Source organism: Amblyomma mixtum, chromosome 3, assembly GCF_055824585.1.
Source record: "Amblyomma mixtum isolate Tamu chromosome 3, ASM5582458v1, whole genome shotgun sequence".
NCBI classification, from domain to species: domain Eukaryota; kingdom Metazoa; phylum Arthropoda; class Arachnida; order Ixodida; family Ixodidae; genus Amblyomma; species Amblyomma mixtum.
The window spans coordinates 311,024,670-311,036,883 of NC_143014.1; the positions used below are offsets into that span (position 1 = coordinate 311,024,670).

The 12,214-nt window shown below is 45.5% G+C and overlaps 1 protein-coding gene across 4 annotated transcripts in view; it reads left to right on the forward strand.

The window, feature by feature from the left end:
* Positions 1–12,214, forward strand: part of LOC149355596 (transcriptional adapter 1-like) — a 42,812-nt gene that overhangs the window by 15,101 nt on the left and 15,497 nt on the right. For all 4 annotated transcript variants that reach the window (XM_089583937.1, XM_089583938.1, XM_089583936.1 and 1 more), the window contains one exon: positions 7,719–7,867. In XM_089583937.1, coding sequence (XP_089440063.1) covers positions 7,719–7,867 — 149 coding nt within the window. The remainder of the gene's footprint in view (positions 1–7,718; positions 7,868–12,214) is intronic.

Below are 12,214 nucleotides of genomic sequence, written 5' to 3' on the forward strand. Positions count from 1 at the left end.
CGGATGCTTCGCATCCTTGCACCTATGCGTTGCGGGATAGCCATCATGGCTGACTGTCACAGAGTGCTTGCTTTTCGTGCAGTGTCTTCTGTAGCCCCCCGTACCGTTTTCTGTTGACCACGTAAAGTAGCGCCAACCTCCCTCTCCCCTGAGGTGCCACTTCCAGTCTTGAATAGAAGCGCTGCCATTTTGTATTCTTGGGGCGAGTATGTCTTGGGGCTTCAGTTTTCATCTCTTGCCCACCGAGCCCGAAACAAATCAGTTAGATTGCTAGAGGCCGTGAAAAAGCGTAGCAGCGCGATGATACAAGGTTAGTTCGCACGTTGAAGTACTCTGCGCTGAGGCATGGACGCGAGCAGATACAAAATGAATGACGACTACCAGCAGAAGGCGGAAATTGGAACTGGGAAAGCCATACGCAGATGTGGAAAAAGGCTGTGGTGCTCATCAAAGATTGGCAGTGCTACAAGAAAGCATCAGCGACCACAGAGGGGCTTTAGCTTGTTCCATACCCAGCCGTTCCCATGTAAGCCCAGCATTGTAGTCCCCAGACGCTTCACTCCCTTGCCTTTAGGCACCGCGAAGAAGCTGCTGCATTTCTTCTCTTCATGTTGTGCCCCGCAGGCTGGTTTTTCTTTTTTTTTTTTTCTAACGTTTCACCTCTTTGCAACTAGGCACTGCAGAAAAGCCACCACAGTGGACAACTGCCTCTGTATTCCAGCTCATGTTGTGTTCCCCCATGTTGGGCTCACTTGTATGGCTCCACATGTGTGGTTGGTTGCTAAACATATTATACGACCAGAACTTGTGGAAATTTTATGCGTAGATCCTGGGAAACCATGTTATCTGAGGACATATTAACTGGTGGAAAAATAGTGTAGCTCTATGGGGTATTTTTAATGCCCACGATTTTGAACTTATGAACTGGGAAATAGCATGAACCAGGAATGTATCAGCGAGGTTTTACTGCAGTGCTTGCTCATTTTAAGTGAGCAATGCATACAAATGCGAAAGTCTCTCATTCGTCTCATTCTAAAATTTTGTCGCAAGCACACTTGGGTTCAAATTTCTAAAACTGTGGCTTACGAAAGTTATTTGCACAGTGGAGGGCCTTGTTTTTTTACTAACAGCCTTGTTGAACGTGAACCATAGTGCTACACTGTGCATGTTACCTGAAGGCATTTAAAACTCATTGCCTTTAAATGTCCTACATTTTTATGCTAATTTTAAATGAGTGGTGGATCAAAACCAGGGCAAAGCTGCCGGGGAAGGGCATTGCCGTATTCCTTACTTCAGCTCAGGCCTCTCGCACCGTGCACTACAGGTTGTCCTAAGAGGGAACAATTTCGAAATAAGTGGAAGACAGGTGAATTTTGTGTTTATCTAATCCCTCTTGTTAGCCTTATTTTCCTGCACAAGTTGCACTATGTAGCCAAGCACCTGCCCGTTGTAGCAGCATGGCAGTGCAAAAAACACTGCTAATGAAGAGTGCATGAGCGCCTGCCCTTTACTGCACATCCCTTCATTTGGTCTGCCTAGCTGTTGTTGCCCTGGAACACAAAACCTGCCTCGAAGTTTGCTGCAAAGTTGCATGAAGAACATAGCACTGATAAAAGTTGTGGACTGCGGCACGTTACTGCTTCATAGGATGGCTTGTAGGCTGGACAAACGGCTGGCTGATGGCCGTTTTTTTTTAAGTTTTCGTAGGCCAGATCAAGAAAGATGTCTGAATTTTTGCCTGAAAACCTTTTGATATAAGCTGCGAAAAAGGCACAGTACCTACCATTAGAGCTTATTGGGCAACAGAAAGTTGTGGTATGCAAATTCATGGTAACAAGGCTTTACTCTGTGTGTCACTGTAACTCATTTCACGGGACAACGTCCATGCCTTGAAATGCCTGGCATTATGCTTTATTGCTGACTTGAGCTTTCGGCTCTCCAGTTGAGGTGAATGGGAAGCCATTCATCATCTAAACACATCCAAGTTGTTTCATTAATCAATCAAAGGCACAAAAAAAAAAGGCAAAAAAGAAGTGAGCTTTTCCTCAGGCTCTGTATGTATAGGAGCACCGAGGACAAATTAAAGTTGTTGTGTATTGATCGACGACTGTTTTCTAATGGTGGAGGCTACTGTTGCTGGAAAGAGAGCTGTTATCAGCTAGAAAAGACCCAAAAATAAAGTGCAAGTATTTTGCCGCCACTGGCAGTTTTCACGAGCAAACGGGGATGACGTCAAGACAGGTTTCTTGTAAGTGGAGCTCTTGGGCTAGACTACACCTCCATTCAGTTCCAAATGGTGATCACAGAGCCCTTTTTAATTTTTGATGTCATGAGTTTAAATCAAGTGGCGGGAGAGAAAAAGTTCGATAACGAGCCAGACAATCGGTTTTTACTGGGAGCAAAAATTGGATGGAGTTGTCTTCAGTGCTTCCTTTACTGGCATGTATGCCTTTTTTTTGTGTGTGTGTGTGTAAGTGGAACTACTTGGGACATGAAATGCCACAAGGCGTATATGCTATGTGCTCCTTTCAGCCATTTAAAAAAGGTTTTGAGGAAGGCAGCCAAAGATGCTGAGTGGCTGAAAAAAAAAAAAAGAAATGCCTCATTGGAGGACTCTTAGGCTGAACAGTTGATATCTGAATATAAAGTTGGCATATAAATATGCACAACTCGTCCTCAACAATAGCCATGCACCAACCCACTCAACAAGGAGTTCTTCTAAAATATCGAGCACACTGCTGCAACAAAGTAGGCCTGCTTCTTACTATCTTGGTTGACAGGGCTGTGTGCTCTTTGTAAGAGGCGCTAGCTTCTGTAGCTAGCCTCTCGGAGATGTGTGCTGGCATTAGAGCAAAGCTGAGTCCTCCTTTGTAAGCAGGCTGTTGGGTCCCAGTGTCAAACTTTATTTCAACCCAAACTCCCTTGGAAGGAGCCCTGTGCTTGACATGTCTATCAGCCCATTGCATTGCTTCACAGCTGTGAGTAGTTGCTATACCTGCTTTGTGGAAGACTGTTAGACTGTGCAGAGATCGAGAGTTTTTCCTGTGGTGTCAGCTGTGCACAACCAACAGTAACAGCTTTGGTGTGCTAAGCAGCTGCACATTGTGCATGTCACGGAATTCGAGGGTTGATGTTTTCTCAGGTGCATTGCTGGAGCAGAAATGGGCATGCAGAGGTTGTGTGAAAACTGTACATGGGTCGATGCATGCGCATTGTGTCGTTATTTTGCAGAGGAGGGACTTTGGGGTCGGATGTGTTGCCACTTTGTGCGAGTGCATCAGAGGTTCCAGGGAGCAGTCGGACCTAGAGGAAGCTTTGTTGGACCTAGTTGGGATTCTCCATAGGCATGGCATGTCGCATGATGGTTTCATGGTCGCTAATGGCGTAGCGAAAACATCTGCCAACCTTGACAGGTGCCAAGCAGTTTGGAGGAACATGATTGGTAGTTGCTTTTTGCAACCCTTGGCCTAACAGGGTCTGTCTCTGGCATGGCAGGGGAGGTGTGAACCGTTCCAAGCTACCAGCATAAAAGGCATAGGACAAGAACAGAGGAAATAATGGGGCAAAGCACTGGCTCAGAACTGAAAAATTTATTAGTGGCATTTCGCTTGCACGATAGGTGCAAGATTAGATACATAGATGATGGTTCGCATTTTTAACTCATGCTACGGCATTGCAACTCTGTTCGGCAGTGCTTTGAAGTTTGGCTGCTACACTTGTCAAGGTTTTTCGAACACAAAGAGCCTCCATTGCTTCAGGTGTTGCTTGGCCGCGGTGCATGTAACTTGCACTGGGTTGCATCAGTGACTGAAAGGCTATCTCCTGGTGCTAAGTGAAACAACACCTTTTAATCTGCAACTTAGCATGCCACGCAAAAGTGGTTATGCAAAAGAGCATTGCCTGCTTTAATAGCAGGCCATGTGGGAACTGGGCATCCTTGCATTGTGTTTGCATTGTGCAGAATGTTTTGCGTGTATAAAAATTTGAATTTTTAGGAATTTTGGTTAGAAATTCTTTTGTGCGCTTTCATGGACTGCCGTGTGACTAGCCCTGAATTACAGCCGCCTGCAGTGGATCTGGGTGTGTTCTGTGATTAGGCACAGCATCTAGTGCATTCTACAACTAAGCATTCAGCATAAAGGGGCAGTGGTGGGGCGCTTTATATCATTTTAGCGTAACTATGCAACCCTAAATACAGTAGAGCCTGGTTAGTATGTTTTCTAGAAAAATGTGGAGTAAGCAATCCGGGAAAGCGTATGATCCAAAACCACAATGATTCGCATAAACGTGGCTCAGGAATAAGTACAAAGGCATTTATTAATTCTTTCGCTTCCTTAAAGGCCAGTCAGTACTTGTTTTCGCAAGACCTAAATAATATTTCCGGTGCTTGTAGACTTCTGTCCGTATTTGCGCGGTTCTTAGTGCGAAAAAACTTTGCAGCGTATCCAATCCGGCGACAGAAAAGTATCCGAGATGGCTTCATCGTCATTGTTATCTTTTCTTTTTATTCTTTGCTTTAGCACACGTGTTCACAGAAGCCACTCTGGCAGCTGACAGCCTCTACGCGTTCGCTCTTAGGTTCGCCTGCCTCGAGGCTCGCCTGCTCATAGGATAGCGCACGTATGGTTGATTGCTAAGCATATCGTACGGTCAAAATTTTTATGTAATTATGGATGTATTTATCTGGAAATCGCTTCACCTGGAAACGAATTAACCCGAAGAAAAACTTCACAGGGACACCTGATTTCGTACTGTTTGGCCTTTGCCAAAAGTGTCGTTGCTGCCCTCCAGCCAGCGGGCTAATTTTATGATCAACGACGCATTTGACACCATTAAAACAGTAACTCTTCCAGGCATATTTATCACGATTTTGATTATGTGAACTTGGAAATTGCATGGTTCGGGAACGTATCGATGAGGTTCAACTGTATATGGGCAGGACTGGAATTTAATGTTAAGAATGTGTGCAGCGTTCTTGGTGTGAAATTGGAGTAGCGGGCAGTTACAATAGCTCTGTGACTGGTGAACTCTGGCTGTTATCAGTGGTGGAACTGCTGCTCCAGTCGCGCCAAACTGCACTGCACCAAATGTCAAATCCTGCTACATGGTGCTACAAAATCAAAATTTTACCTTTGAAGGTCTTTGAAAAGCTCTGTTGAGAGCAAAACTGAAGTTGGCGCTTTTAAATGCTGGCTGCGTGCTCTTTCCATGACTGTGTCACAGAAAGCTGGGATACGGAAATGTTCAAAATTTTCAATAGTTTGTGAATTGAGTCTACTGTCCGATTAGAGTCGTACTGCGCGTTTTTGTTCGAAGTACCGAATATCACGAATGTTCCTGCTCTCCAGAGCTTGCGGTCAGAAGTTGTCGCATTTCTAAACAACACTCACTAGCTTTACATGCATGATCTCGGGTCTTGGCACATAAATTGAACCTGCGCTTTCCCCTTATGACTGATCATCAGCACGTAGTGAGCATGTGCGTGTTATAGTGCTAGGCCTTGCATGAAAGTTGTTGACAGCCATTGTGAGAGCTACTTGTGCAGGGGGTAAGGCGTTCAGGCCATATTTAGACTTCTCATTTCTGTGCTAAGCTTTGTTTTGAACGGCAACCGAGGGGGAGATGACAAGCATGAGAGGTGGTACATCATGCTTGGGCACGGTTTTAAGCTTTGGCTTCAAGAGAGTTAGTTGTTCAGTAAGTGGGGCCGCTCTATCTCTAGAGCAGACGTCAAACTTGGCGGAGAATTTTGCCATTAACGAGATTCAGTTTTAGCATTTTATTCCTTCTCTCTCTCTCTCTCTTTTTTTTTAAGGGCGTAGTTGTGCTCATCAGGTGCGGTTCGTGCGCTTGCCTTCAAAGCTGCATGTCCCTCGTTATGCAGCGAGTCATGTCATGGCTTTTATATGCTTCGATTCTCGACAAAGATTGTTCGGTGATGGCATTAAGAACCTAATTTAAATGGGAAGGAAGCGTTTGTGTTATGTTGCATCCTGGTCCTGATAAATGGCGGAGTACTGGCGGTCTTAACGAGCATTCCGAAATACATGAATGTTATACTCATTGGCCATAATAGCTAGTTGGGGGAAAACAGAGTGACGCTAAATTGTTAGAATTCTACTGCTTACATGGGTTTATGTACTGCCATTTTAAATGAGTACCTTAAGAAGAAGCAGGCAAGAAATGAAAATGGGCCATACCGGGTGTTTCAGCGAACTTGAAAAGATTCTTAAGAACAGACTTTTCGAGGAAAAAGAGATCCTCTACAGGAGGAAACTCTCAGCTCTAGTGGACGTCAGTAATTGTAATAAATGCTTAATTAACTAGCTAGTTTACTAATTACCTTTTAATTAATGAAGTTGGGCAGTCATTGATAATGACGAGTTTGTAACCACGGAGAAGGTGATGCTGTATCAGTTTTAAAAGCCAAGACGGAGTCATTTTCTTAAGCCCTGCAGCGCGAGAAAATCTTGTTTTTTTTTCTGCACCAAACCAAAACTCTGTGCATGAGGAGCGCTAGAAGTCTTGTGTAGAAGCAACGTCCGCTGGCCATGTGTTGCAATGACTGCGATGGCCAACTTGAAACGCCTGTGGGTGGGAATTACCTTGACTATGGTGCCTCAGTGCTCAGCTTAGACTGCCAGCAGTGCTATATTTTGCTTCTTCACTCGGTGCAAGGAAAAGGCTAGTCATTGCCAACTATGTAGTTGTTGATTTTGAGAACCCTGATCGGTACTGGTTGTGTGCTCTGCCTATGCAGTTACCCCTGGAAGCGGGCTTTTTTTTCTTTCGCATGATGCAAGCTTCGTTGAAGGAATAAAGCCACGCTTGTGTAACAGGGTGCAGATTTCCGTTTAGTAAGCGTTTTTTTTCTTTTACATTGTATCAGTGTGACAGATAAAATAAATGAGAATGACTCCGTGGCTAAAAACTCATTGGCATCGTAGTGCGACGTTGCTTCCTACCAGATGCCCATGGTGCAAGAGTATATTCAGGTGTTGACACTCCGCCCGACAGCGTGACCAGGTCTTGTTCGCTGCTCCCCGTGCTTCTTTTGAACGGGGACAGTCTGGCGTGGTGTGTCATTGTGTCGTGCCGCGACACAGCCGACAGTTGGCAGTGAACGCAGTAAACATGCTAGTGAAGAATGTGAACAGGCGCCAGTGCTCCTGCCCTTTTCAGTCCCCACGATGTGCGGTGCGCATGGAAACTGCTTGTAGCGGGGTGGGTGTTAGTTGCAACATGCAAGCACTGCAGCAGGAAAGGGGGAATCTTAAATGAAAGCCTCAGGGCCAGACCACACAGGAGTATCCCGTAGAGCGCAGCCCATGTGTTTATTCCTCGATACAGTTTTGGTTTCATGTTTTCAAAAACTGAAGCTCTCTGGCATTCTTGCGAAGCACACTTCAAACACCTTCCAATATGACTGCCGCTCTTGTGAACAAATTAAAGCTCCACGAAAATTTTTATTCGGAACTATAACTAACTGCTAAAGCTAAAGGCTGAGATCAGTCGGGGGTTGTTTATATGCAGAGAGGAACGTATGGCTGTCAAAATCACTCGGCTTGATTGTCTTTCATTTATGCACCCATCACTGGCCTGAGCAGGGCGGAACCAGTATGCGAGCACTAATCGCACAAGGTCCGTCTTTGCTGTTTGCCTGGCGCTGCCACTGAGCACAGTTCTATTGTTTGTTTGTTTCTCTGTGCCCAATGCAGCTCCATATGCGAGCCGTTCTGTTGGCAGTGATGGGTCGTCGCAGTGCATACAAGCTGGACCGTCGAGATGTGCAGCACAACTTGGGAAAGGTCCCACGAAATCCTTACTTACAGCTTCGTCCAGGAATTATCATCAAGCGAGCACAGCGGTGAGGTGCTCTCTGTTCGCAGCTTCTGTGCTGTTGCTCGCACTTCTTGTGGTGGAGGCCAATCTCTCTCTGGTTGGGTTCCTGGTGCGGGGCTCACTGTTGGCAAGTTGCTTCCAAATCACACCCACTCCTCTGTGGGCTCTTGTGTACGCTTCCATTCTCTGGTAACCTCCCTCTGCATGGGCACAGGTGAGGCACTCCTCGGCACCACGCATGCTTCCAGATGGGCACACTGCGGGTTGCTCTGTCGCCATATGGGTGCAGCTACTAACCCGGGTTACAAGAGTTGCATTAACAGACCAGGAAGTTGTTAATTATGGACGGTGACCGTATAGCAAAAGCTGAATCTGAACACCAAAAGCCACAAAATAGGTTCAAAGTTACAGTAAAAGAAAATGCCCAGTGAGGCAATGTAAATGGCTAATTTTTCCAGTGGTCTGCAATCTTATGCTTGGACACATAGAGACCATGCTCACTGGCAGCTGTTTATAGTAGCTGGTCGTCCCGTTCTCTGTGGACTGTAGGTAAGAGAGATTAAAGTAGTTGAATTCTGCAAATGCTGTGTGCTATGAGAGTTTAAAAAATGACATGATGTGCAGCTTGGTGAGACAATAAGTTGGCTGTGTCATGGGAGGTTCAAGTCTAGTCTGTGAAATAGCTGAAGTTGTGTGATTTTGAGGGCTGAATGCTTATCAGTTTGAGAGATGATGAACTGTACTGTTGTCGCATTGAGGATCACGCGGGTGTGCAGTGAATCTTGCCACATTATTTCATATGGCATCTGAATAGCTAAGCAGGTTGGATGGGACTACAAATAGATAGGCACAATCAAGTTTTGTGTCCATGAAAGTTTTGCAACTTAGTCTTCAGGCGTACAAAGGGCATACTGCAAATGTACATTGGGATATTTGATGTAGTACCAGGCTTTCGTTAAATGTAGGTTCTTTTGGAGTTCGGTTTTGATGTTTTTGGCTGGTGTGAGGTGGTAAAGAATGCAGTTGTGCGTATGTGGTGTAGCAAGGAACAGTAGATGTAAAATGAATACCCTTTGTAAGATCGCTTGTGGAGGTGACGAGGAAAAGCGAACCAAGAATGAAATCCTGCTTTGGCAGCAGAAGTGACCACTCTCAACAAGTCTGCATAGAGCGTCGTCAGTAAATAAGCAGCAAATCCACAGTATAATTATTGGAGGCTGAGACATGAAAGTTTAGCTGAAAGTCACTGATGGTGAAGGCAGTTGAAAGCTGAAACAAAATTGAGGTAATGATATTGGTTTCCAAGTCACATTTGGATGTGCTTCTGGTGCAGGTGGGGTGCGAGGTAAAATTTGAGATTTTGATGAATTGAGGTAATGATATTGGTCTCTAGGATTTTTTTTTTTACGGCATTCATAATCTAATAAGGAACCTGTCAACCAAGTTAGGTCTTTACATGAACTGTAGAAATAAAGAAAATTAAAGTTTTTCTAGCACTGGTAGTTTTCCTATAGGAAGGGTGTCGGGGAGGGAGACACGATATCGTCAATGCTATTCACTGCCTGTTTACAGGAGGTGTTCTGAGGCCTGGATTGGGAGCAGTTGGGGGGCAAGAGTTAATGGAAAATACCTTAGTAATTGGTGATTCGCTAATGACATTGCCTTGCTAAGTCACTCAGGAGATAAGCTGCAAAGTATGATCAATCAGTTAGACAGGCAGAGCAGAACGGTAGGTCTTAAATTAACATGCAGAAAACCAAATTAATGTTCAACAGTCTTGCAAGGGAACAGCAGTTCGCAGTTGGTAGTGAGGTGCTGGAAGTGGTAAGGGAATACATCTACATAGGGCAGGTAGTGACCGCAGATCCGGATCATGAGAGGGAAATAACTAGAAGAATAAGAATTGGGTGGAGCGAATATGGCAGGTTCTCTCTGATCACGAATGGCAGTTTACCGATATCCCTCAAGTGAATAATATACAACAGCTGTATCTTACCAGTACTTACCTGTGGTGTAGAAACATGGAGGCTAACAAAGAGGGTTCAGCTTAAGTTAAGGACAACGCAGCGAGCTATGGAAAGAAAAATGATTGGTGTAACATTAAGAGACTGGAAGCGGGTAGAGTGGATGAGGGAACAAATGCGTGTTAATGACATCCTAGTCAAAGTCCAGAGGAAGAAATGGGCTTGGGCAGGGCATGTAATGCAAAGGCAAGATAACTGCTGGTCCTTAAGGGTAACGGAGTGGATTCTAAGAGAAGGCAAGCATTAGCAGGGGGCGGCAGAAAGTTAGGTGGGCGGGTGAGATTAAAAAGTTTGCTCCAGTGGGTGACGTAAGTATGGGTGTAAATATTGTTTCATTCGGCACACAAGTTATGGAAGGTATAAGAGCAGGTTACGCCGTGATTGCTGTAGGCTTGGGTATTTTGTGGTAGATAGCAGTGATTTCTGAGTATTTAATAGATTATGTGGGAAGGATGGTTGCTTGGGGAGCTGTGGTAATTGTATTTATTTGAGGCCGGTCCAGAAACTGACTCTTATTTAGTGTTTATGAAAAGCTCACAGCCTAGGACAATGATCTCGCTGCACTGCAGAGGACCTCCATTTTAAGAAGGGAATATGTTTTGGCGTGTTGGTTCATCGTTATGCAAAAAGCATAGTGCAGTAACTACAGAGGACAAGGCGAGGGCAGGATGAGCGCTACTTTCAACAAATGTTTATTGCGGTTCCACACCTCTTGTTCTGGCGAAATTCTAGAGGCCCGTGTACTGTGCGATGTGAGGGCACGTCAAAGAACCCCAGGTGGCCGAAATTTTTGGAGCCCTTCACTATGGCGTCCCTCATAGCCTGAGTCGCTTTGGGATGTTAAACTCCAATAAATCATTAAACACCTCTTGTTCTCAAGGGGAAAGAAGGAAAGGGAAACTACAAAGCTGCGACGTACCACCTATGCCAAGAAATCCAGCTCTGTCTGATAGAGCCACTGATGGTTTGCTGACATAATCATCACCTGCCTGTGCTATCAGTGACGCTTCCACCATTTCCCTGGTCAGGCAGGTGTGGTGGTTATACAGAGAAATCGTTTGGTCAAACAGAGGATAGCATGGTGTTTCAGTTTCACACATTTTACAGGCAGCTAGCTGTCCGTCAGAGGCAATGTTGGTGACTTGCTTAGTGTGCTCTTGCAGCCAGACATTCAATCATCTTCCGGTTGACTCAGATTTCCATCTGAGATGCAGTCCCTCAGCAACGGAAACAGTCACATGCTTAGGGTAGCCCGCTGCCTCCAAACAAGCCACCTGTAATTGAAGACTTTCTTCAACGGTGTGTTTGCATGACTTGCAAGTGAATGCAGTGTTGATGAAAGTCTTCACAGGTGGCTCTTTTGGAGGCAGCGGGCTACCCTAAGCATGTGACTGTTTCCGTTGCTGAGGGACTGCATCTCAGACAGAAATCTGAGTCAACCGGAAGATGATTGAATGTCCGGCTGCAAGAGCACACTAAGCAAGTCACCAACATTGCCACTGACGGACAGCTAGCTGCCTGTAAAATGTGCGACCCTGAAACACCATGCTATCCTCTGTTTGACTTAACAATTTCTTTGTATAACCACCACACCGGACCGACCAGGGAAATGGTGGAAGCGTCACTGATAGCATGGGCAGGTGATGATTGTGTCAGCAAACCATCTGTGGCTCTATCAAGGAGAGAGCTGGATTTCTTGGCGTAGGTGGGACGTGGCAATTTTATTGTTTCCTTTTTCTTCCACAATAAGCATTTGTTGAAAGTAGCACTTGTCCTGTCCTTGCCTCGTTCTCTGTTGCCGTGCTTTGCTTTTTGTGTTCCATTTTAAGCTCGCACCTTTAATCCATCATTCCTCTAACTTCGCAAAGCACACAGCAAATTTCCCTTTTCAGGTGGCCGTCAACTCCTCTCAGGTAACATTTTGCCTTTTTGATAGTTTGTAATCGGTTGTATTTTGAATGGGACAGTAGCTTGTGGAATGGGCAGAAGCTGCACATAGACATATCATAGCTGCAAGGGAGGCCAGCACACCTTGGTGACGCCATATTTGCTCTGCCAAGCCGCCGTGGTGGCTCAGTGGTTATGGTGCTCAGCTGCTGACCCGAAAGACGCGGGTTCCATCCCGGTTGTGGTGGTCGAATTTTGATGGAGGGGAAATTCTAGAGGCCCGTGCACTGTGCGATGCTGATCAGTGCACATTAAAGAACCCCAGGTGGTCGAAATTTCCGGAGCCCTCCACTACGGCGTCCCTCAAAATCGTATTTGCTCTGCCGTTGTGACGCTGACTATGACACCGCACCCCACATCATTTGGTGGCGCCTACCAATCAAGCTGACTAGAATAATCAT